This window comes from Notechis scutatus, chromosome 1, assembly GCF_049901735.1.
Source record: "Notechis scutatus isolate UNSWTSFEM ecotype Mainland chromosome 1, rNotScu1.2, whole genome shotgun sequence".
Taxonomy (NCBI): Eukaryota; Metazoa; Chordata; class Lepidosauria; order Squamata; family Elapidae; genus Notechis; species Notechis scutatus.
Genome location: NC_142009.1, coordinates 217,439,786 through 217,466,537, shown reverse-complemented (window position 1 = coordinate 217,466,537; position 26,752 = coordinate 217,439,786). Strand labels below are relative to the sequence as shown.

Sequence of the window (26,752 nt, the reverse complement as noted above, 5' to 3'; positions counted from 1 at the left end):
TTCCATTGCCTTGCCAAGCACAAGTAACTTAATACAAGCAGAGATGTTGTGAGCTTCCTTCAACCAGATATGTGGGCAGCCATCCAAATGGAAAGTTAGGTACCATAAAAGCAATGATGAAAGAAAACACACATCAATCTGAGTAGTGGGGAAAACTCCCACTCCTAGTCACAACAACCTTAAAACTTAATGTAATGTTGCTTATCAGAAAAACATCCTTGGCAGCAGAACAGAAATTCAGGGATGAAAACTGCTATGACATTTTTTTTTTTGAAAAGTGAACTGTTCCAACCAGTCATCTTAAAAGGGTACAATTTTGTTCACCTGCAATTAACATCACAATTCAATTTTGACTTCCTCCAGGTATGGGAATGAGAATTAAAGAGATGGAAACAAAATTGCTATATTTCCAAAATACTTCAGGCTGTTGGAACTATTATCAGGGAAATCAAAATTTCTTTTAATTTATAACTCATTTTTCTACACAGGTCGTCCTCAACTTACAACAGTTCATTTAGTGATGGTTCAAAGTTACAACAGCACTGAAAAAAGCGACTTATGACCATTCTTCACACTTATGAGCGTTGCAGCTTCCCCATGGTCATGTGATCAAAAGTAAGATGCTTGGCAACTGGTTCGTTTTTACGACGGTTGCAATGCCCCAGGGTCATGTGATCGCCTTTTGTGACTGTCTGACAAGCAAAGTCAATGGGGAAGCCAGATGCACTCACCAACTGGGTTACTAACTTAACAGCTGCAACGATTCACTTAAGAACTGTGGCAAGAAAAATTGTAAGATGGGCAAACAAAAGTCTCACTTAAGCCACATAAATGTTTGGCTCGACTGTGGTCTACCTGTATTCCCCAAATATAGACTTGACAAAGGAATCATCAACTAATTTTAATATCAAGTCCTCATCCACCCCCTCACCCACCCCTATCTCCACCTCCCTTCATCCTTATTCCTCTATTCACCCATATTATTATTTTTTTCCTACCCATTTCCTCCCCACATACAAACTCCTCTGCTTTTCTCTTTCAACAGCCATCCTTGCTTCTTTTATTTGTGTTGTCCTCCTGTGCTTTCCTTCTCAGCTCCATGGTTCATTTTCTATGTTCCTTTTGAGCCCTCCTCCTCCTCTGAGCCTGTTTTTGCCTGTCGGCTTCCTTAAGTGAGTATTGCCTAAGATGAGAAAGCCATCAAGTACACCTGTAAGCAGAAGGGATGCTGGCGAGGGGCCCACTTGAATGCATCCAAACGTTGCAACAATTTTGCATAGTGGGAACATTCCTATTGCTCTGGAAGGAATAGCAGAGCATAAAATTAGATGGAGTAGCAGGCCTTGGGAATAGCATGGGTTCTAAAAGAGGGGGTAAAATGTTACAAGATAAGTTATGTGCCCAACTGAATGATCTTATAAGCCAAACCCTGTTGTGGGCCTCTGGCTCCCACCTCGATTTTATGGGATACTTATTTTCAGCAGACCAGAAAAAAGAATATATCTACTAACTCTCAGAGGACTTGTGGGAAAACTTGACAGATGGAAACGTAAATATATTTTGGATATATCTGGGACATCTTGCAAAGTTCACTAGAGTGAGACATTACAGTAGCTCATTCAAGGCACCGAATTCCATGGAGGAAAATCATAAGGAAAGAAATTTACAAAGGAACAGAACATCTGAATTTTCCATATAATCCTGTCCGGTTGAAATGTGCAATAAAGATTTTTCAACATAAACCTTGTGATAGCATGTTGTTTGTAATTAGAGCGGAGCAAGGCAGGAAAGTTGTGCTTTGTTAAAAATTACAGAAATATACACATAGGATATCCAGTCAGATTGGCCTACAGTGAAGGCTATCGGGATTCAATCGCATTTGGAGAGTTTTAAGTCCTCCAATCCTCAGGAAAAAAAAACTTTAAAAAAAATGCTGTCCCACCTAGGTTGATCTATATTGGCATTATATCAGCAGCCTGACAACTCATGAAATATACAATACATAGAATCCAACCTCTTGAAGCTATTTCTTCCTCCTTCATCAGTTTTTCTTCTGCTTTTATGAATGACAACCAGACACTTTGTCAAATAGCACAAATAGCACACGTTTCAACTACCAGTTTTACTCAAAGAAAATTGCTATTGTTTTATCTGCTGAACTGTTTGTGGAGGTTCTTTTTTGGGGGGGGAGGTGGTTGACTGATAAACAACCTTCTTGGTTGTTTAATGAATTGCTTTTAAAAAAATATTTTCAAGTATTTTAATATTGATTTTCAGCTCTACAAAGAGAACAACAAAAAATATTTAAAAAGCAAGAAAATCAATGCCATTAAAAAAAGATTTCTAATATCCCCTCTTTTGGATGGGGGCAGCGGGAAGAGCAGAGATTGATACGAATGATGCCGGCATGTTTTCTCTTAGGAGCAAAAGTAACTAAGAACGAGACTTTCAATGGTAAGAATAAAGTGGGTGGAGAAAGCTTTTAGACTGGGATGACAAATGGGATCTTCTTACTAGAACTTCTCTCAGGAATGCCAGGGATACAATTTAGTACTTGGTCTACTCTGCCAACAATATACACGTTCATGCTTTGTTTTACAGCAGGGGTCTCCAACCTTGGCAACTTTAAGCCTGGTGGACTTCAACAAGCTGGCTGGGGAATTCTGGGAGTTGAAGTCCACCAGGCTTAAAGTTGCCAAGGTTGGAGACCCCTGTTTTACAGCATAGGTCATTTCAACACACACAAACAAAAATGCTTTATTTTACAGCATAGGAAATTACTGTGGCTGTCCATTTTACTGTGGACAGCTACAGTAAAAAGAAGTGACTAACTCTGCGCAGAAGCAAAATTCTGTCAAGTTGTGAACGTCTATACTGCCCTTCAGCTCAACTTCTGACATCTACCAAGCTGGTACACTAAATGGAGATTTACTACAGGCAATTTTTGGCAACTGAATTCAGTCTGGTAATTTGGCTTCTGCTAAAATAAAACAAGAAATAAAATTAGTAAGGCCTCTCATATTGGGCCCTTTCATCCTTCATATTTACATTTGTGTATCTTGGGGCTCTCATCCTTCATGTTTACATTTCCAGATTCATTTAAAATACAACTTGCACATATCTTCCAGGGAATGAATAAGCCTATCAGTAGAGATAAAGATGTTCTATTCCATCAAGCAACCATAGAAACATCTCTAAGCTTAAGTTATTTTAATCTTGGTGATTAGTGCTCAGTTCTCTTTATTTATTATTTTTGTTGGTGAAAAATAAAAATCCACAGGGTGTACTGCCCCTCAGCATGGGATGTCTACTTCCAATTTGATTATTTTCAGCACTGTTGACAAATTATAGACAACATATGCTAATCAAACATTTGTAAGCTAGCTGATGTAAGACAAATATTAAGAACATATGTAAAGATTTTCTATTGAAATTTATAATAATACTGGGTTTTTCTTTTTTATTGCACTTTTAACAATCTTCACCAATCAGGATGCCTTTCAATATTACAATTGACAAACTATCCAAAGAGTTTATTTAACTATGATCTGCTGAATAAGCCACAATGGCCTGGTCCATACTTATCCTTAAGACTTAAACTCTGGTTTATACATAATGTGGCATGGTTCACACATTATTCTAAGTAAAAAACCAACCAAGTGGTTGATGGTCCTGACATCCCTGAAGGAATATTCTTCTTTTTGTTTAGGAGCTCAAGAAAGTGTGCACAGCGCTCCCTTATCCCATTTCCCCCCACCAGCAACAAATTGTGAGGTAGGCTGGGCTGAGAGATAGTGTGATTAAAAACATTGAGAAGTATTTGCAGCTTATACAAAATGCTTTCATCGGAATTGCAATTTTTGTACCTCTCTTTGGCTAACCTTGTTAAGTCAGGGTAAGTACTTTATATGACTGATGTGCAATCAAGGCAGTAATAAAGTAACAAAGTTTGAGAAAGATTACATCTGTATCCCATTAGACCTTTTACTGTGACTTTGTGGGGCCTATTTCTCATGACTGTTAGCCCCATAAAATAATGGTGTCTATTTCTAATGGCTAACTAATTGGCCTCTTCCTTCCTATGTGCAATACAAGTGATAAACCGAAAACACAAGAAAACATACATCTGGGAAGAGTCTTTGAAGATGGTATCAATTAGCACAAGTAAACTTTTCACAGAATAGATGAGTCTTGTTCAATAAAGAGTGGATCATGCTGCCTTTTTAAACATGATTATTTGGACCCATAAATATCTTGTGAAATAAATTAACAATATGAAACTATTTCAAAGATACTGGAGGATTACAATATTAAGAATATGCAATAGCAAGTTTATCTCAGCAGATTATTTTTTCTGATGGCTGGAATTCAAAATAGAGATACAGGTTTTCCAAGAATTGAAAAATTTTCCTGTTTAAACTATTTCCAATTAGCATATCCATCCCAATATTCATCATTATCTATAAATATCTGGGCTGCATTATTTGATGTGAGGAAGGGAGAGAACTCCTCCTTTTTAACTTTTAGATCAATCCCCTGAAAAACAAATTCCATACATTTTTTTTTAATTGGCAAGTTGCCTTATGGAGACAAACTAAGAAGATTACACAGCTAATAGGATCAGAGCTAGCAATGACTGATAAGGAAAGAGATCTTCGATAACAGCGAACAGTTCAATGAAGATGCTGACCCACTGTGCATTCATTGTGCAATGGTCTAACAGCACATTAGGGATAATAGCATATTGAAATCTGAGATGACAATATCATAATGTGCATATATAAATCAATGGCGTGATTATATCTGTAATACTGCATGCAGCTCTGGTTGCCATACCTCAAAGTGGGTGTTGGAGAAGTTTCAGAGGATGGAAACTAAGATGGTCAATGGACTGTAAGGAATGAACATCTTGCGAATATTGTTTGCAATATTTGGGGCTTTTTATTCTATAGGAGAGGCAAAGAAGAGGGGCAATGATTGGAGGGTATAAAAGTATGCATGGTGCAGATAAAGTGGACAAAGAGTAACTATTTTATTCTTCCTCAAATATTAGACCAAATTGAAACTGCACCTTGAAAGAATCAGATAGACAAAAGGGTTTTTAAAATACAATTTGCCATTTAGCGTTGGGATTCATTACAATGTGATGTGGACATGGCTACCAGCTTGGCTGGCTTCAAAAACAGGTTGGACCCATTCGTGGAAGTTATAGGATCAATGACTAGTAACCTTGGTTGGAGTGTGACTGCCTCTGAAGGCCATCTGCTGGGAACTGGTCACCCTCCTTGCGCAGATGGTTCACCACTGAGAGAACAGACTGTTGGCTTAGATGGGCCAGGAGTCCTATTTAGCAGGGTACTGCTTATTATTCTCATGCAGAAACATTTCCATGGAAAAAATTTAATCCTGGAAATTTTTTCTGGTCCACATATCTCTTTATAAACCTGATTCCTGTCCTAATGATACCCTCTTCTGAAAATGCAGCTCCAGAAGGCTATGAAAGATATTCCACCCCTACAGACCAGTAGCAAATGCCCAATGGTCAAATCAAGCCAGATATATGCTCTGAAAACAAAGCCATAAGAGAGACATCATCAAACAGTGCCGTTGGAGCAATTCCGTGCAGGGGAAGTTAAGAGCAAACCGTTTGAGGAGAAAATGTCAACAGCATTGTGCTACGCGTCTATCCCCTCTTTGTTCATACTATACCTCTGAGAGCTCCCAAGATATCCTGGAGCCTAACATCTGCTGAGAACACTAGCACGCCTAAGTTTAATCAATGTTAAGATCAATTTGTCTCCTGGGTTTGATTGGCTTTCCTCTCCTCCCAACCAGCCTTTCTCCTCTGTAGTCAGATTGGGAGGATTCCAAAAATCTTGAATAATCAAGACTTCTAATCAGCCTTGAGGGTGTAAACAACTCACTGCTATCCTGAAAGCAAGATGAAGCAAAAGAAAATAAACAAGGTTATGGTATTCTTAAGGGCACAAAGTCCTCCGCTATATGAAAACCTTTCTTTCTTTAAAAATAAATCATCAAAAGTTAATGCGATGAGGATGGTGTTTCTGTAAAAAGCCTCCTCTCTCCCTCTCCTCTCTCTCTCTCTCTCTCTCTCTCTCTCCCTCTCTCTCTCTCCCTCCCTCCCTCCCTCCCTCTTTCTCTCCCCCCTCTCTCTCACACACAAACACACACACACACACACACAGACACACAGACTGAAGTAGGTGTGAAAAAGAGGAAGAATATCTTGCTTCCCTTCTGCAACTATTTATTGGCATGTATTAAACATAGGTTCAACAATAGGCTATAAATCACTACCTAGGAAAAATGCCAGGCGGAAAGCAATGGATGAAATTAAAACATTTTTCTTGATACAAACAAATGCTGAAACCGATACAAAGCTTGTCAGAAAATTTGTTGCCAGGGGTGAGGATAGCAGGAATCTCTCCCGCCCCCCAAAGCCAAGGTTTTGAATGAAATATCCTTACAAAGCAGTTTTTTTCATTACCCCATCTACAAAATAGGGCAGGTCTGCCTTTGTTTTCTTAAAAGATTCTGCAGAAATGGCAATTTTTGCAAAGTGCATTCCCCATTATTCACAACCATACAATGAACTTATAAAAGTTAAGATTGCTGCTCTATTTCTTCCTGATCACAAAGAAGGGATCAAATTGAGTTCAAGGAACTTTTATGTCTGACCAATTCAGCAAGAGAAATGAACATCATTCACAAAAGCATCACTACATCTGAAAAGGATTTCTAACCATGAGAACTGAGAAAGCTACATAATTCTATCGCTACTCAACTGAATAGTTCTAAGCTTTTCTTTTCTTTTTTAAATTTAGTAAATTTTATTTAGTTTTCAAAATTTAAAAACATAAAATAAAGCTTTATACATCATTATATCAATGTCAAGACATCTTTTAAATTTCCTTATCATCTTTCTATAGACACATTTTTTCATTATACAATTTCAACTTAACATATAAATAAATAGTTCTAAGCTTTTCTAATGGACCAAAATCAGAACAGGGTTCTGCAAGCATTGAAAATTAAGATTTTGCTAGTATCCATATGCATCTGACATTGGGAACTGTCAGTACAATATCTATCCTTTAGAATTGATGCCTGAAAGAAGAGATAGGAATAATTCAGCAGTTTGAGTAAAGTTTGATTTCTAATGATTTAACAGGAATGTCCAAATACTTCTCTTAGCAACTATACAAAAGAGAGAGCCTAGTGCCTTCTTTGGGGATTTTTTAAAATCTTCCCAGTGTAGTCTACAGCTCTTTCTGGTGGTCTTCTGTCTATCTGTCTCATGGACCTTGGGCTAACTATGCATATTAAAACACTAATATGTTGGCTTGGATTTCTTATTCTTTTCTGAACGTGCTCTTTTTGCCTTGTTACATCATTTTTCCTTCTCATTTTCCGCTATGGAGTTGGGCAATCATATATAAATTTGATAAATAAATAAATCCCAGTACTTCTGTTTGGAATATTATACCTGCTCCTGTTTTGAAATTAAGGGTCATAGTCATTACATTCCACACCAGGGAAAATAGATGTTTCAAAAATTGCATGATGAAAAGATTTCTGAATACCATGAGAGACAGAACAGAATGCGTCCAGATCCAAACCAAGATTTCATATAATCATAGAGTTGGAATGGGCCTCTTAGACCAGGGGTGTCAAACTGGCAGCCCACGGGCCGGATTCATCACATGAAGGCCACACCCACCCCAGCTCCGTAAATGGGAAAAATATCACAAAACATCATGTGATGGCAACATGATGCAGCGAGTTTGACACCCGTGTCTTAGACCAACCTCCTTTCAGTCCAAGAATCTAAACTCAAGCACATTAAACAAATTGCCATCTGGCCTTCACTTTAACATTTCTAATTGAGTGGGGAGAGGGCAACAGTTCCACAATTACTGTCTTTTTAAAGAGTTCAATTGGAATCTACACTGGCAACTTCAGTCCATTACTTTATATCCTATAGCCTGGAATAAGAGAGACCTATGGACATATTCTCAGATTATTTCAAGTCTGTCTTCAGAATGGTCCCCTTAAGTCCCCTCTAGGAAGCAGAGAATTTCTGTTTTTACACAGTGTATATCCTGTGTTGTATTTTTATTTACATTATGTAAAAAAAGTTCCGCATTTCCCCTTAGTTTCCTTTTGTCAAGGTTAAATATACCAGCTCCTTCAACTCTTTTCAGACCTTAATTTCTGGTCCCTTGATCATATTCACTGGTCTTTTCTAAGCCTGTTCTAGTTCCTCTGAATGCTCCATAAAAGTGCCCAAAACTGAACACAATAGACAGAGTGGGTTCTGACTGAGGTAGAATAGAGTAGAATAACTATTTCTCATAGTTTGGAATATATATTTCGACTGACGCAGCCTAAAATCACATCTGATTTTTTTTTGCAACCACATCACCATATTTACAATCAACTATTACTATAAGATCTATTTACATAAGCCTCTTGAGCATTTGTACAATTACTTATATACATTTAATAGCAAAATCACAGTATTTAATTTAATTCTTTAATTCTTATATTTATAAAACTCCATTCTGTGTTTCTGGAAGTTTCTTTTTATTTTAAAATGATTGTTAATGGCTTTTATACATTAGTCTTGATTTTATTGGAATGTTGTTTCTACCTGTAGTGAGATGATCGGAGTCGTTTAAATAAGATGGGTGACATACTAATTGAATTAATAATAGTAATAACAACTACAACGAGAATCACAACAGAGTAGTTGTTATTTACGTAGCTTGTTTTACACTGCCTTCTTCCATTCCTACTTTTCAATTTCCACAGCCTTGGGATTTCCTGATGGTGTCCATTTTAGTATTAGTCAGATCCAATTCTGCTTAGTTTTTTGAGACTAGCTTTAAGAAGCTTGAAAAATGTCTAACATTTCTATCTCTAGAAACCAGGTGAAAATTCAGAGCCTGTCAGCTTTTTTTGCAAGGGCTTGAAGGCAAGGTCACCAAAGGTACACAAATCTGTTGTCCGTAAGGCTTCTGAGCAATAGGAATAAACCCAGGAACGAAAATTGGAAAGAAAACAAATAAGAATCATTCTACTTTCCATCTATGAGCTGACAATGTAAACATGTTCCTTTTCCAAGTGTCACCTTTGCCTGAAATGAGTGATTGGCTTCAAAAATGCATTAAAAAACTGGCATGGTTATTTTGACCTGAAAAACTATATCCCAGGTAGATGCTGGCAGGTAAACATTCGGACAGCTTAGAACATTTTTTCACTATGATGTCATAGTATGGATGGTTTAAACAGAGAGACTGAAAGATGCTATTGTCTTGGACAGCTAAAAAAATTATGATGGAGTCCCAGTTAATGCTTTTCCTTTCTGTCTCATCCAAAATAGTCATCTACTAATGCTACTCTACATCAATACAATTCATATTTTTAAACATTCAACTGGAAGAGGATTTGTTCAATATAATCTGCAAAAGCAATATGCTCATTGCAGGGCATGTTACATCACATATACACTACAGTCATGTGTTTATTTTTGTGATACTGTAGTGGCATTTCTGGAGAGATGAACAAAGAATGCCAGGCATGTATGTCAAGAGTACATCATCTCAGCAGGGTTACCCAAGGTGTAAAGGTCATCCCAGCTGCCCAGGTAAAGTAAGCAGTCACCTATAGCAGCATTATGGGAAGATGCTAGAAATAGATAGAAAATGATCATTTCACACCATGTAGGACAAAGCTATGGACAATCAACCTGTATTTTGCCATGAAAACAACATGGATAGAAGACATAAAATAGTGGAGGGGACAGGGTTGGATGATGGGCTCTTCAACTGTGGCTTTCAACAGGCTGCTGAATAAGAGCTGAGGATCTTTTGGAGTACAAAGGATGTTTATGACATCACTAGTCTAAAGCTGTGGGACATCTAGTTGCCATGTAGTGAAAGAAAATCTGAAGCTGCTAAGACACAATTCTAGTGGAAAAATGGAGATGAGGTGCTCGCTTGAAAAAAAAAAAAGGTTGGACTACTTTGTGGGAACCACAGAGATTGGTGGCTATTAGCCTTGATGGCTCTGTGACTACTTTTGAAGGCCATTTTCTGGGAGATTGATGGCCTTCCTTGTGGAGTTGTTTGACTACTGTGAAAATAGACAGTTGGACGAGATAGACTAGGGGTGTGATCTAGCATGGTATGCTTACGTATTTAACAAGCATGTACATGGAAAAGTTTAACACAATAAAAGATTAAATAAATAAACCGATTAGTTTGGCATTTTAGTTATCAGTGAATAAAAATTCAACATTTTTGAATCAGAAGGTCATATATCCACTGAAGACATGAAAAATAAGGAAGGAACAGTGTTTTTATCATCAGGAATTATCCTGGAAGGCCAGTGCTTGAGTACAATGTGTTCAATGACCAAATAATATCAATTAGATTTTTCAGACAATGATTGAATAGGACAGTTGTTCAAGTTTATATTCCAACCACTGGTGGAAAAAAGATGAAGTTAGCCAGATTAATAGTAGCGTTTAATTTTAAACAGAATATGCAAGCTGTTGGTTGAAAATTGGAATGCCAAAACATTACAAAGGAAAACATAACTGAACTGTATGGTCATTCCTGAAGTGAAGCAGGAATATTTCTTTTCAAATTCTGCCAATCCAATTATTTCTTCAGTGCTAACATAGTCTTCAAGCAACTATATACATAATCTTCATCAGGTAGTATATAGAGAAGTAATTTTGCATAAAATTACTGGTACTAGAAGATGGAACTTCTGAATGATAATGGCAAAGATGTGCCTACACTGTTGAACAGATCAGAACAGTACAAGTTCTAAGACAAGCTACAGCACAGAAGAAAGCCAACCAGCTTCCGTGGTAGTGTACGAGGTTGACTCCGTGCCCACCATTTCCAAGAAGAACATCTGAAATTGCTCTGAAATCCTGAATCTCATTGATATGGAACCAGTAGAACTGAGGAATGAAGCCGAACATACTGTCTACTTTCAAAAATGTTTAGTATTAGATGAAATTAGAGCAGCAATCCAACATAACCCTGAGGAGAGGTTTGTAAGCTTCTGATTTGCCTTTTGATTAACCACAATTTTGCCTTTCATTCAAAGCAACAAGTTGTGGATAATGTTGGCTATGACTCATTTGAATCAAGAGAAATACTCTGGAAAATTTTCAGACGTCCAATGAAGTAGGAAAGAGGTCATCCATGATTCCACCCACTGCTGCAGCTTCTCCTACTTTACTAAGTATGGCAAGTCCAGTCACACCTATATCGGATCCATTCAAAATGTGACCAGGGCTGCAGAGTAATAATTATGAGAACGATACTTGCATAATACAGAAAGAGAAAAATAAAATTGGTGTTGATTCAAGAACGTACAAGAAAAAGGAGTAAACTATATGCCTTTGTACGTTGCATCGATTTCTAATTGGGACTAATGAGGATGCTCTAAAAAAAAAGAGTTGTTTTCAAATTATTCTCTTTGTTTCAGGACTATCCGTTCAGGCTAATGTTTTCTGCCTTCTTTGAATGATGACGAAAGGTATTCTAAAACGAATCAGTAGCAATATGTTTCCCTAGTGCTTTTCTTTTTAAGACAATGTGAAATATATCCGACCGATACATTTTCTTACCCTTCTGTTCTGTACATTGAACATCTCTCCAGGGGGATTTTTAGCACTCCATTATTCAAACCAACAAACAATGATCTGCCACTGTGCAATATTTGAAGACTTTGGATTGGCTCTTTTTGGCTGGTGGGAAGAATCTGCATTTCCTCTAAATAACAGCTCCTCAGGCTCTTGTTGGTAGTAGACAGTGCCTTCAAAATAGTGCCGTGCTCTAGCAAAATGAGAAACACAACACAAGCAAATCACTGTGTTAATTTATTTTAACATCCAGGATAGAGATATTAGCTAGATTCCATTTATAGGTAGTCCTTGACTTTCAACCACATGTTCAGTAACCACTCAAAGATATGTTATTAAAAAAAAAATGACTTACAATCTTCCTCACACTTAAGACTATCACAAAATTCCCCCAGACACGTGCACTTGGCAGCCAGCATGTATTTATGATGGTTGCAGAGTTCCGGGATCATGTGATTGTCATTTGGGACCTTCCCAGCTGGCTTCTGATAAGTGAAGTCAAGCTGATTGTACTTAATGACCATGTGGTTCACTTAACTAAAGAAGTGAGTTGCTTAACAACTGGGGCAAAAGTGGTCATAAGATTGGGTATGCCTCACTTAACAACCACATGGCTTAGCAACATAAAATCTGATCCCAATTGTGGTCATAAGTCGAGGACTGTCTGTATACAGCTGTTTTGCAACCCTGCTTCGTTCTCATTTCTTACATCTTCTCTTTTTAAATGTACAAATAAAAACACAGGTTAAAAATGTAATTTTTCATTTTTTGAAAATAAAATAGCATTACTGCATTTCCTGACAATTGATATTCTTTATAACAGGGGTGTCAAACTCGCGCCCTGCAGGCCGGGTGCATCACACGCTGGCCACACCCACCCCCGGTTTAGTGAAGGGGGAAAAAAGTCACGATACGTCACAAGATGACAAAGTGACGTCGCGAGTCTGACACTCCTGCTTTATAAGCATAAAGTGGCCTAAGCACATATCATAGACACAGGAGAAGCATTTTGAACAAATCAAAGAGTTCCAAAAAGTTGTTACTCCCTGAAGCAGATAAATATAAGACTACCAACTATTGGATGCATCTATATTTATCAGTATTCCTTTACTGCAAGCTAGCACAAATGTATCTTGCAGAACTTACATAAAGCTATAATAGTATGTTCTCAATTTGTTTCAGTCTAATATGCTAACATTGAAAATACAATTACAAATTCAAAAGGAGCACTGTACATGATTTCCACCTGAAAATTAGGACACACTAAACACAACTGTTTTTTACATGGCCCAGTGGTCAATCATGTGTGATAACTGATGGGAAGCTTATATATAGGCTTAAATTATAGTAGACCTCTGAGCGGACTCTAATGTGGCTATGACATTAGTCTTGAATGGACAATTATGACTTAGCAGATTTGAGCATTATGTATCAAATAAAATTTGTAATTTTATTTGCAGCTACTCTTTTATGCACATTTACTGAACTCAACTCAGTTAAGTTAGATCAATATCTAAAAGAGAACATGGTGTAGAGGAGAGTCACTCAAAACAGAGACAGAGCTTTGCGGTGTTTGAATCTAGGGAAAGTACTTCAGAGCTCAGGCAAGCATAAGCACCTATATGCAGCAAACAGCCAACTTTTTCCTGGAATAGCACAGCACAACATGGATTAAGCAGCCATGTTGAGGCTATACATGTGGCCTTTTAGAAAGCATGTGTCAAAGTTCATCATCAAATTGAGTTAAGTTGGTGGTCATGGGATAAGATGATCCATCCTGTATTGGGGCTCAGAGATTGGAGGAGGGGTCCTGTCCTTTGAGGGGAAAATGAGGTTAAACCATAGATTTAAGGTCAAAGATATTTATGGAAAGTTATTTCTCTGCATCTATGCCCCTGTTGCTTAGATGGTTGCTGGACCTAATTAAAAGTTAAATTGGAATGGAACAACAAACCACATTCTAAACAGCAAATTGCTGGCACAGACACTTCCCTGGAAGAAAGAGTGGATAGATGCAATTAAATTAAGAGACACAGCTTGAGAGACAAGGAGATTTGTTTTCTCAAGAACTACCACTCCAGAGAACCTTATGTATTACCTGGAGGAAGGAACAAATGGTGAGTGAACAAAGTACCCTCTCTATCTACCCATCCCTCTCTTGTAGAAATCAGGCTGGCACCCTCCCTGATTGCACTCACAAGGTTGCTAAGGACAGAGCGGTTCCGAAGAGCATTTTAATCAAAACAGACCATTTCCTTTTCTTTATTTATAGGTGTTTTATTTGTGAATTCTTTTGCCTTATTTTGAATTGTTCTTTTAATAATAATTGAGATTTGATTTTATATTGTTGTTGCAATTACTATAGATGTTTTAAATTGTTTTTCGGTACCATGTTAACTGAGAGTAGTTTTGATTGTGTGGGAAATAAATATGATATAGATAGATAGATAGATAGATAGATAGATAGATAGATAGATAGATAGATAGATAGATAAGAGATGAGATAGATGATAGATAGATATAGATGATAGATAGATAGATAGATAGATAGATAGATGATAGATGAGATGATAGATGATAGATAGATAGATAGATAGATAGATAGATAGATAGATAGATAGATAGATGATAGAAGATAGATAAAGATAAAGATGATAGATAAGAGATGAAGATGAAAATGATTGAGATAGAATAGATGATAGAAAGAAAAGATAGATGATAGATAGATAGATAGATAGATAGATAGATAAGAGATGAGATAGATGATAGATATATGATAGATAGATGATAGATAGATAGATGAGAGATGAGATGATAGATAGATAGATAGAGATAGATAGATAGATAGATAGATAGATAGATAGATGATGGATAAATGATAGAGATAGATGATGATAGATAGATGAGATAGATAGATACCGTGTTTATATAATAGGCGGTCTTTTTTTTTTTGAGCTAAAATGGCTACGTTTGTGAAAGCACTCAGGGAACGCGATGTTGAAGAAAGAAAGAAAGATGCCTATAAACATGCTGACTATGGGAGCCGTATTGTGAGATAGATAGATAGATAGATAGATAGATAGATAGATAGATAGATAGATAGATAGATAGATAGATAGATAGATTACCATTTCGGTACCATGTTAACTGAGAGTAGTTTTGATTGTGTGGGAAATAAATATGATATAGATAGATGATAGATAGATAGATAGATAGATAGATAGATAGATAGATAGATAGATAGATAGATTGACAGACAGACAGATAGATGATAGATAGATAGATGGATAGATGGATGGATAGATAGATAGATGATAGATAGATAGATAGATAGATAGATAGATAGATGATAGATAGATAGATGATAGATAGATAGATAGATAGATAGATAGATAGATGATAGATAGATGATGGATAGATGATAGATAGATAGATAGATGATAGATAGATAGATAGATAGATAGATAGATAGATAGATGATAGATAGATAGATAGATAGATAGATAGATAGATAGATAGATAGATAGATAGATAGATAGATAGATAGATAGATAGATAGATAGATCCAGAGTGTGTGGTGGCCTAGAGGTAGAGCTCTCACCTCACAATCAGGAGGCTGTGAGTTTGATACTAAGTAGAGGCAGATATTTCTCTCTCTGAGCACAATGAGAATATATCTGCTGAACAAAGGTCTGCATTGGTGACAGGAAGGGCATCCGGCCATTAAACGCTCTACTAGCTCCATTCAGTTGCCCAGACTCCACCCTGCAAGGGATTATGGGGTCATTAAATGATGATGATACAGATACTGTATTTTATATTGTCAACTTGACTCTTCCTCATGTTGGATATTATGAGTAAACCAATGAAAATGAGAACTGTGTTTGGAATTGCATCTTTCTAAAAAAAAATGCTCCAGTGTAGACTACTTGTACTTTAGAAAATATTCTTTTATCAGATGGACACAGTATGACTTTCAATTAGGTTTTCCCAACTCAAGAAAATAATGTGTAGTTATGGAATAAATTATAGTAGCACTTAGAGGACCCATTTATCTTAACATAAAATCAACTTTCTCTTAATATATACCTTTTTTAAAAAAAAAATGGAGCCACAGCATAAATTATGTTTGGGTAAAATGTTAATCTTGAATTCTGTAACCAAAGTAAATTATTTTTATAATAGTCCAGGGACTTATCCAGGTTCTTCTATCTTTAAAAAAAAAGCCAACACTGAAAATCAACCTAGTAGCTAAAGCTTAGTAACAAGTGTCACATAAGGCACTTTCACCGATTACACCAGAATAGCAACTGTTAAGAACATGGAAACTTTTCTACTAATCACTACATTAAAATAACTTTAAATTCAGAGAAATTGAAAATGGTTCTGTGGTTTTCAAGAATAAATTTAAATAGGTGTGTGTAGATTTTTATGTAAATGTTTATCTATATGACATGCATGTTTTAGTCAAAGGAGATATAGAAGGCATGGCAGAATGCATGTTTTGCAGATCCAAGATCCCAAATTCGATTTCTGGGGGGGGGGGGGAAATGAATCCGTGATCTTTACCTAATACATTGGACAGTTGTTGCCAATTAGAATAGATAACATTAATTTAAACCAAGCAGGATTATGTTAAAGTCAGGCAATTTAGTGTTTCATACATGTTTCGAATTAAAATTCCCAAAGCCTCAGCCAGCATGACTAATGAATTAAGTTTCAACCAACTGTTGAATACTAAAAAAAAATCACCAAAATGTTATCTTAATTCCGGTATTTCTAATAGCACAAATATGCTTCTCAGAAACTGTCTATGCTTTTACCTAAATTGCTATCCAAGTGCAAAGCAATTTAATATTCCTTATCTGAGAGCCTGGGTGTATGTACAAGAAAGCTGACAACATAAGAGAAATTTATTCTGCGTATTTCCACACAAGTACCTTCCTATCTATTTGCTATCTATTCTAAAACAGAATCTTTATTCGGAAAACATTTGTCATTCATAAAAATACCGTTTGGGAAAATATGAGGCAATTCTGTTTTTGGTTATAGGAGGTCTCTTCTCCATTAGCCTTTGATAGAGGCTCTGCTTACTGTTGGGGAGGGGTATTTTATTCTTTCAAAAGGGATGCCAACAAGGGCTGGGCTTCAAAAATTTTAGCAAAGGGTTCTCTGCCCAGTTGCTGGATGGGCATGGCCATGGTGGGCGTGGCCTAGTTGCCCTCCTGCACCATGGCGGCGAGGGGGGGGGTGTTGCCCAGGAGCTTTCCTCAAGCCTCTGTAAGGCTCTCTGAAAGCCTCTCCCAAACTTCTGGGGGGCTGGTTTTTCACCCACCCCGAGCCTATATGCGCACCCTGCAGTTACCTGCATACAAAATGGGCCGTGCGGGGCCAGCCAGGAGTGGGATTTGGGGGGGGGGAGGTTCTCTGAACTGCACAGAATCTTAGCTAGGGGCTCTCCCAAACCCCTGCGAACCCCAGTACCCCACCCTTGTATGCCAGAAATGAAAGAATGGGACAAGCTAAACTGTAGAATACAACCCAATTCTGGTAAAAATAAATTACAGACTCCGTGAAAGGGAGGGACCTGGATTCAATCCCTGTTCAATATAGGATCGGCTACAACTTTTGGAGTATCCAGCCTCTTTCTGAAGATCTCCAGTCAAAGACGGGACAGGAGGATATTCATAGCACTTCATGAGACAATTTAATACAATGAAGCAAATGTGTAACTACTTGCTACTACTAATGACTATTGTAGTAATCCATCAGATATGCTCTTACTATAAAAAGGTAGTCCTCAATTTAACCACAATTTGTTTAGTGACAGTTCGAAGTTACAACAGCACTGAAAATGGGACATGACTGGTCCTCACACTTAGGCCTGTTGTACCTTCCCCATTATTACACAATCAAAATTCAGGGGCTTGGCAACCAGCATCTATTTACAACAGCTGCAGCATCACAGGGTCACCGATCACCATTTGCGACCTTCCCAGCCAGCTTTCAATATGCAAAATCAACAGGGGAAGTCAGATTTGCTTAACGACTATATGATTCATTTAACAATCATGGCAAAAAAAAGTTTGTAAAAATCAGGCAGGACTCACTTAACAACCACCTTGCTTAGCAATAAGAATTTGGGTCCCAATTTTTGTTCAGAATTTGAGGACTACCTGTACTCAGTTTCATTCTCATATTTTACCTCCTTAATTACCATCACTACAATCACCACCAGTGGAATGAGCTGGAAAAACAATAATGATCTAAAAATAAGATCTCTAGAATCCAGGGTAACTATTTTATTAAGATTATATGTTGCATTCAGGATTCACTGCTTCTTAAAATCATCTCTTACTCTTGCTTGGCTTATATCCTACTCATAAGGATAGTATTCATCATACTCATAGGAGCTGTAGTGGTGCAATGGTTAGAATGGAGTATTGCAGGCTGACTCTGCCCACTGCCAGGAGTTCGATCCTGACTGGCTCAAGGTTGACTCAGCCTTCCATCCTTCTGAGGTTGGTAAAATGAGGACCTGGATTGTTTGGGGCAATATGCTGACTCTGTAAGCTGCTCAAAAGGTACTATAAAGCGATATATAAGTCTAAGTGCTATTGCTATAAAGAAAGGCCAATTTTCATAGCATTTTTATTTTTGAAAACCCTCAGTGTGGAATTTAGATGATCATCTGGATGGATTAATGGAAGATGATAAGAAAAGCTCCTCTGGTATGGAGCGCACTCACCTGTCCCAATGTACATCACATGGTAGAGTGTATCCTTGCCCTGAACAATGTCAACCACCAGTTTGGAAAAACGGATGTTGTCCTGAGTAACATAGGGGTCCACAGAGACAGGTTGTACCACATCATTCATTAGGAACAAGCGCTGAGCATCCTGCAGGATCCTTTCTGTTAGATTCTCATTGGGGCCATCATCATTCAATATGCCACACTGGAAGGAGAAGAAGGAGAAGGAGAAGGAGAAGGAGGAGGAGGAGGAGGAGGAGGAGGAGGAGGAGGAGGAGGAGGAGGAGGAGGAGGAAGGAGAAGGAGAAGGAGAAGGAGAAGGAGAAGGAGAAGGAGAAGAAGAAGAAGAAGAAGAAGAAGAAGAAGAAGAAGAAGAAGAAGAAGAAGAAGAAGAAGAAGAAGAAGAAGAAGAAGAAGAAGAAGAAGAAGAAGAAAACAAAGGTATTTAGTATCATATTATTTAACTCAATTATTTAAAAGTTTACCTAAAATTTTATTGAATAAATAGTTCTGTCATTCATTTGTAAGTACCTTTGGTTTATACAAGCTATCACAATGTTATCTCTAATCTCCTTACCCTATAGCAGCTACTACCAGAAACATACCGATAATAACTTATTTTTGGCGAATGACGAAGGTGGCTTCATTCTGACAGTTTAAAGTTTGATCTAGACATGGAAGATCTGGCTTTGTTCCTAGCCTGGGGTTAGATTGTTTGTGGAAAAAAATTGTAGAGGCAATTTTTTTCCTACATGTCATTTATGTGTTTTTGTACAGGCGGTCATGCTCCCTTTTCATGGTCTTTTACATGGTCTTTTAACTATTACATGGTCTTTTAAATAAAAGACCAATTACATGGTTTTTTAAATATTGTAAATTGCCCAAAGTTTTTTGTGAGTGAGGCAGCCTCAAAATCCAATAAACTAAATTTATTGTACTGAATAGAATTGAAAGTTTACTGTCAAAAAATATAATCTTGGAGATGGACAATGGTAACACAGGAAAATAATGTATAGCTTTCCTAACTGCTAACACGTTTAGTTATTGTAAGATTTGGGATTGCAAAACTGAAGCCTACATTTGAGTATCAAAGATCATTGGATGACTTTTGGCCAACCACTATCTTTAATCAGCTTCAAAGTATTGTTATGGAAATGAAAATAGAACTGGGAAGTCTGTCAGCTCAAATTCCTAAAAGAAAAGGAAGATATAAACCTAATAGATAAATAGACACATAAGTGAATATTATCTCCTATAATCTTTCTTCCTGGCTATATTAAGCTAAGAAATGACACAAATAATATCATTCTGTTACCCTTTTATATACAGCCAGAGCAAAGCTTCTGTTCCACTAATTCATGCCATCTACCTATATAAACTTAAATTCCTTATGTCCAAACTTGATATGTTAGTCAACAAGCAAGACTGATGAATTCCAATGTTTTACTGCAGATGAATCAGAAGAGTTTCTGAGTGAGTTGAGATTGTCCTAAAATACCTGAAAGTTTGGGATTGGATTGATTGTTGGCAGCCATGCAGATCTTGGATTTTCCTGGTACCGGAAAGGCCCATTAAAGGCTTGTGTAATAGCACTGAGATTGAAGGCACACACTGCTGAAGCAGCAATACTGTTTCTAGACACAAGGACAGAAAGGAAGAGAAAGGAAGAAAATCAATTTAATCTTTGGAGCATTGACACTTTCATCATAACAGACATCAAATCTCAGGAAAATAAATGACACATAGATTGCCAAGAAGCAGCACACAAGGCTATAGGCCTCAGAAGGGATGAAAAGAATCAACATGGATGAGATGACAATTAGGAGACATTGAAAAGCCACACACCCCCAAACATGTCAGGTGATTTAAGACTGGGAAAAGCAATTTTGACATGGAAAGTCACACACAGTTTAATTCACAAGGAATATTAATACTGATACCCCATCAATCCTGACTGGTAGTATGTGGGTTCAATTTTTAAACCTCTAGTTTATTTTTCAAGGTGAGATTTAATTTTAAGCTCCACAGGTTCCATTGCAACCTATTAATTTACCCTCTTGACGAAGTCCAGCCACATCTATAAAGTAGCCATTCTTGTTAGGGATACACACCCTAGCAGAATGTGCACGGTAGTCAGGCAGGCAGGCAGATATGTGAGATAAACGTTGTTGTAGCTTACACTCAGTAAAACAGATACACTGTGCCAGTTAAATAGTTTTTATTCCAGTAAGAGTTATAGCATAGTCAAACAGTCCATATATCTTACACTAAGTTCAGTCCGTCCAGGGATTATTCATTAGCAAAGTCCAGTGTCGAAAAAGAGGTCAGTAAACTTACAAATAATCAGTCCAGTAATATATCTCTTTTTGCAGTAGAGATATGAAGAAAATCAAACCTCTTTTCTTCATTTCAGCAACAGCAGGGAAAACAGGCAGTTATCACCATCAATCCATCATTGTCAGCAATCCAGTAAAAGCCAGCAAACAGTGAGCTCTCTTGCTCCCTCTTATGGTGATTTTACAACCGCACCCAAAATTACATTTGCTTTGCATTTAAAATGACACACACAATCATAGTCTATATATATTATTTTACCCAAACTAAGTTAGGTAACCATGTTATTCCTAACATTCTCCCCTTTTGGGTAATATAATAACATATATATCTATTTACAACTTTAACCCATAGTTGTCACAATTTTCTTTGTATTTGACTGAACCTTGGGCTTTTGTAAATTGATCAGCAAAATTTTCTTCAGTCATGCAATATTCCAATCTTATTAAACCATTTTTTACAGATTGTCTTATATTCAGATATCTAAGATCAGTATGCTTAGATCTCGTTTTTACAGCAATATTTGTAGCCAACCGTATGGCTGCTTGATTGTCCTCATAAACTACAATGGCATCATTAACAGTTATTCCCATATCTAATAACAACTGTTTATACAGAATTAAATCAGTACATAATAAAGATAGACATGAAAATTCTGCTTCCATTGTGGACATACTTATGTGTTGCTGTCTAATTGACCTCCAACCAATCAGTGCTTTACCTAATAGTATAGCCATACCTGAAGTTGATTTCCTAGTGTTTATGTCTGTTGCAAAACTTGCATCAGCATATGCACTTAAAATCAAATCATCTTTTGGCTCCAAATACAATGTATAGTGCATTGTCTTTTTAAGATACCTTAATATACGCTTTAGTGCTTGCCAGTGACGTTCAGTGGGTTCAGCGTTGAATCTTGCCAATTGATTAACGGCATATGCAATGTCTGGCCTTGACCAATTACTAATATACGATAAACTACCAATTAATGACTGATAAATAGTCATCGAATTTTGAACTTTGAGCATCAGTTCGGCAAAATTCCTGACTCATTGGAGTTTTTTGCCGGCTTACAAAGTTCCATTTTATACGTTTTTAGCAATTGGTAAATTGTATCTTTTTGAGATATCTTAAAGCCACTCTTGGTTTTGTTTATTGTCAATCCTAAATACTGTCTTATCTCTCCTAATTGCTTTAATTTTATCCTCTTACCTAATAATGATATTATTTCAGTAGCTTCATTATTAGTCTTTGTAATTAAAGCAATATCATCTGTAAACAACAATAATAATGATACTGTTCCATTAGTCTCTCTCTTAAATAAACATGGATCAGCTAAACCTGCTTTAAACCCTATATTGTTTAACTCTTTAACAATATATTGGTTCCATTCATAACCAGATTGCTTTAATCCATAGAGACTCTTTTTAAGTTTCCAACAGTCATTATTAGTTTTATTATCCTTAATACCTACTGGTTTCCTTAAATATATAGTGTGCTGCAATGGTGCATGCAGATAGGCAGTTTCTACATCTAAGTGATTTATAATATAGTTTTTCTTAGCTGCCCACACTAAAGCTGCTCTCAAGGTTGTTGCCTTTAAATTTGGTGCAAATACTTCATCATAATCATATGCAGTTTGATTAAATCCTTGAGCTACCAACCTAGCCTTATGGGTAACAGTCCCATTTTTACCTGTTTTTAATTTAAATATCCATTTACAGCCAATGGACTTTTCACCTGGAGGTAATTTGGCATTTTCATAAACTTTCATTTCCTTTAATGAATTTAGTTCCTTCTCCATTGCCTTATGCCAATTTTCCTGTTCCTTAGCAGGATACATCCTAGGTTCTTCAACAGTATTTGGAACTTTACTAACTTGGCAAACTACACTTGCTTGATACCTGTCAGGTGGTCTGGTTACACGAGTAGAACGTCTAGGTATTACAGGGCTTACAGGTGGACTTTCATGTACTACCTGTTCCTGGTTATCTATTTCTTCCTCTTCATCTATTTCTTCCTCTTCTGATCCTATGTGCTCTTCCTGTACTTCCTCTTTAATTGGGCTCTTCTTATTACTGATTTGTTCTTTTGGTCTTTTGTAGGTTTCTATGATTACTTCCTTATTTGAATCTTGTTCCAGTTTTCCCCATCCTACATGTTCAAGGAATTGTGCACTAGCACTACAGTAAACTCTAGATGTACCTTTTTCCCAGAATCTGTATGATTTGTGATTAGATTCATAACCTACAAAGAATAACTTTTTAGCCCTATGCTGCCCCTTTTGTCTCAGTTGTGTAGGGATATGCACCCATGCTGGTGCTCCAAATGTATGCATGTAGCTTAGGTCAGGTTTTCTGCCATGCCACCGTGTGAATGGTAATTCACCTGTTGTTGAGTTAACAACATTATTCAATATATGATTACCACACATTATTGCTTCTCCCCACAAAGTTTCAGGTAATCCTGAAGCTGACAGCATAGTACGAGCTATTGCTTGTATTGTTTGGCCTCGTCTTTCTATAAAGGCATTATGCTGTGGCCTATATGGTGCAGACTTTTTATGTTCAACACCTGCCATCTTCAGTCTGTTTTGGAATTTATTGTTTATAAATTCCGTACCATTATCAGTTACAAGAGTTACTAATTTCCTTTTAGTTTTTCTTTCTGCAAATTTAAGCCAATTAAAGAAATTTTGATATGTTTCCGTTTTGTTCTTCATTAGATAACAGAAACCATATCTGGAATAATGGTCCATTATACTTAGTATATAACGAGCACCTCCCACACTTGGTTTTTTAGGACCTATAATATCAGCAAATATGACCTCTAGAGGTTCCTTTGTATTAAATCCATTTAATCTATTTGCTGGTATTACCTTGCTTTTTTCTTGACTACAAGTATTGCAGTGCAAATACTTACTGCAAGGCTTCAGTTTTATACCTTTAGACAGTTCAACCGTTTGTTTGAGCATTTTAAAATTTATATGCCCTAAACGTCTGTGTAACAAATGTATGCATTCATCATGAGGTTTAACATTATTATAAACTGTGTTAGCTACCTCGAATGAATTATCATTTAACACATACAATTCACCTTTTAAAGTTGCAGTCACTTTTTTACCTTCCTTTTCTATTATGCAGTTTTCTCCCCTAAAGGTAACTACATAACCTAGTTTAACCAAAACTCTAACCGAAAGCAAATTAAACTTAAGTTGTGGTACATATAACATTTTTACATTTTCTTTTATGCAAGAACAATGTGCAATACCTTCACCTTTTGCTTTCATTTTCCAGCCATTAGCTAACGATATCTGCTGTGAACTCGTGGACATCTTAACAGATCTTTTCTTATCTTTCGTTATGCAGTGCGATGCTCCACTATCTACAACCCATAAATTATTATTCACAGTTTCGTTGCTATACATGGCTAACTCAATGCATTTTTTATCCTTTTGATGCCTTTTAGCATTCTGGCTGGCATTGTTGCATTTTCCTTTCTTACAGAATCTAGCCAAATGTCCTTTTCCTCCACAATTAAAACATTTTCTAATTGTATAGGCTGACGAAGATATTTTCTCTTCTTCACATTGTGGTTGTTCCCTTCTGAGTTGATCCCTTTCAAGCCTTCTCCTGGCTTCTTCAATTAATCTGCCAGTAATGTCAGTTAGTGTAAGGTTATCTTTTGGCAGAACTTCAAGTGAAGTTACATAATCGTCATAACTCTCATCTAACAAAGACAAAATTATATAAACCTGATGCAGTTCTGTGAAGATAAGTTCTTTTTCATGTAGTTCCTGAAAAATTCTCTTCATAGTGTTTATATGACTCAGCATGTCTCCATTCTTTTGAAGATGTGTTCTGAACAGCTTTCGTGTAAGATTTATATGTGCTCCTACACTGTCTCGAACATAAATCTTCTTTAATGAATATGTTTCTTCTCCACGAATATGGACAAGCTGTTGGTCAGAGAGTGCCAGTCCTATTATACAGAGAACTTGCTCATTCTTCAGTTTATATTCTTGTATTTTCTGGGCATCATCCTCATCCTCTGGATCCCATGCATCTACCTCTGGTGGGTTTTGAATTATACTCCACAAACCTTCTCTTCGTAGAAGTAGGCTGCATTTCATAGACCATGAAACATAGTTTGTTCCATCCAGTTTGGATATGAGAGACAAACTTGGTAAATTGACTTGTGCCATCTTTCTCTGGATATTAAACTATAATTAATAAAACACAGCTGTCTGTTTATACAGTATTGTGTAACTACACAAACTCTCACTTTATATAAGCCTGTTATATCCTGGTTAGTCTGACTGTGCAGCCTGGGCCCATAACCAGTGTTAGGGATACACACCCTAGCAGAATGTGCACGGTAGTCAGGCAGGCAGGCAGATATGTGAGATAAGCGTTGTTGTAGCTTACACTCAGTAAAACAGATACACTGTGCCAGTTAAATAGTTTTTATTTTGGTAAGTGTTATAGCATAGTCAAACAGTCCATATATCTTACACTAAGTTCAGTCCGTCCAGGGATTATTCATTAGCAAAGTCCAGTGTCGAAAAAGAGGTCAGTAAACTTACAAATAATCAGTCCAGTAATATATCTCTTTTTGCAGTGGAGATATGAAGAAAATCAAACCTCTTTTCTTCGTTCAGCAATAGCAGGGAAAACAGGCAGTTATCACCATCAATCCATCATTGTCAGCAATCCAGTAAAAGCCAGCAGTGAGCTCTCTTGCTCCCTCTTATGGTGATTTTACAACCGCACCCAAAATTACATTTGCTTTGCATTTAAAATGACACACACAATCATAGTCTATATATATTATTTTACCCAAACTAAGTTAGGTAACCATGTTATTCCTAACAATTCTATTTACATAAGAGGCTCAAGACATGTCAGAAATAAGGAACTTGTCTAATCTTTTACCTAATACTGTTATCTATCAGAACTTCAGAATATATAACTTTCAGGAAGAAGCAGCTGAACACACTCCAGAGACCTAGAATATGATCTACTGAAGCAGAACTCTGAAGCAAGCCAAATCTTAGCAAAGCCTTATTGGATACCATTAACATTGTTTTGATTATTCCCATTATTCTCTAAATGTTCCTATATGTTTTTGTACATTCAAAAAGTTTCTGGTATAGATTTTTCAATATCCAAATGACTTATAAAACAAAATCTCTACAGATCCTCCCTTCTTCTGCTAATTAAAAAGAGAAGAAATCTTGAAATGATGCTTTTTTTTACAATATATTTATATCTCTAGGAGTATGCATTCAGTTTTCCTTAACATGGATCCATTAAAATCAAGAACTGCAGTCACTTAATTGTGGTCTTTGTTTAATGCACATGTCAGTCATTATCAGATTAATAGTTGAAAAGGAAACCACTTAGCTATTACAACACACAAGTGCATTTTTGTGGTTTAAGAATAGATTGGAAGTAACAGCTGAAATACAAGAGTAGGTGAGAAAGCCAAACAAAATATTTGACATAAGTTTTCAACTATGCCGGATCTGTTTTACTTTTCTACATAATATTCTTTTCACTCTCTTTCTTCAATCTATTTGGGATAGTCTATCCTTAATCAAATGAAATCTACAAAGAGCTGAGATTTTATAATTTGAAGAGTAACAGTTTTAAGGCAAAGTACTTGGAAGGGCCAAACTGAAGATTCAAAACATTTCTGTGTTATTTTAAGTGGTGGGAAGAAGGAGGACAACCATCAAAGAGAAATCAGCGAGTTCAAAATAGTTTTTAAAAAGTGTCTAAAAATACAGAAGGCTCTTTCCAAACAGCATGAAAGACATGTCATCCTGCTGTTCAAATATCTGAATGATTGCTTTTCATATTGTGTCGCTACTGGAAATAATTTGGATTTCTATGAAAAGAACATTTTTTTAACTAAACTAGTAATGTTTTTTTACCAATGGGAACAACTGCCAAGTTGTAGGAAACAAGTATTTGGGT

At 36.6% G+C, this 26,752-nt stretch overlaps 1 protein-coding gene across 5 annotated transcripts in view; it reads right to left on the bottom strand.

Annotated features, from left to right (window-relative positions):
- The window catches only part of SEMA5B (semaphorin 5B), a 487,556-nt gene that overhangs the window by 70,155 nt on the left and 390,649 nt on the right, over nt 1-26,752 (bottom strand). For 4 of the 5 annotated variants that reach the window (XM_087950222.1, XM_087950221.1, XM_087950219.1 and 1 more), the window contains 3 exons: nt 19,939-20,074; nt 18,438-18,645; nt 11,675-11,882 (listed from right to left, as the gene is read on the bottom strand). In XM_087950222.1, coding sequence (XP_087806348.1) covers nt 11,675-11,882; nt 18,438-18,645; nt 19,939-20,074 — 552 coding nt within the window. The remainder of the gene's footprint in view (nt 1-11,674; nt 11,883-18,437; nt 18,646-19,938; nt 20,075-26,752) is intronic. The other variant, XM_087950223.1, reaches the window with a different exon arrangement.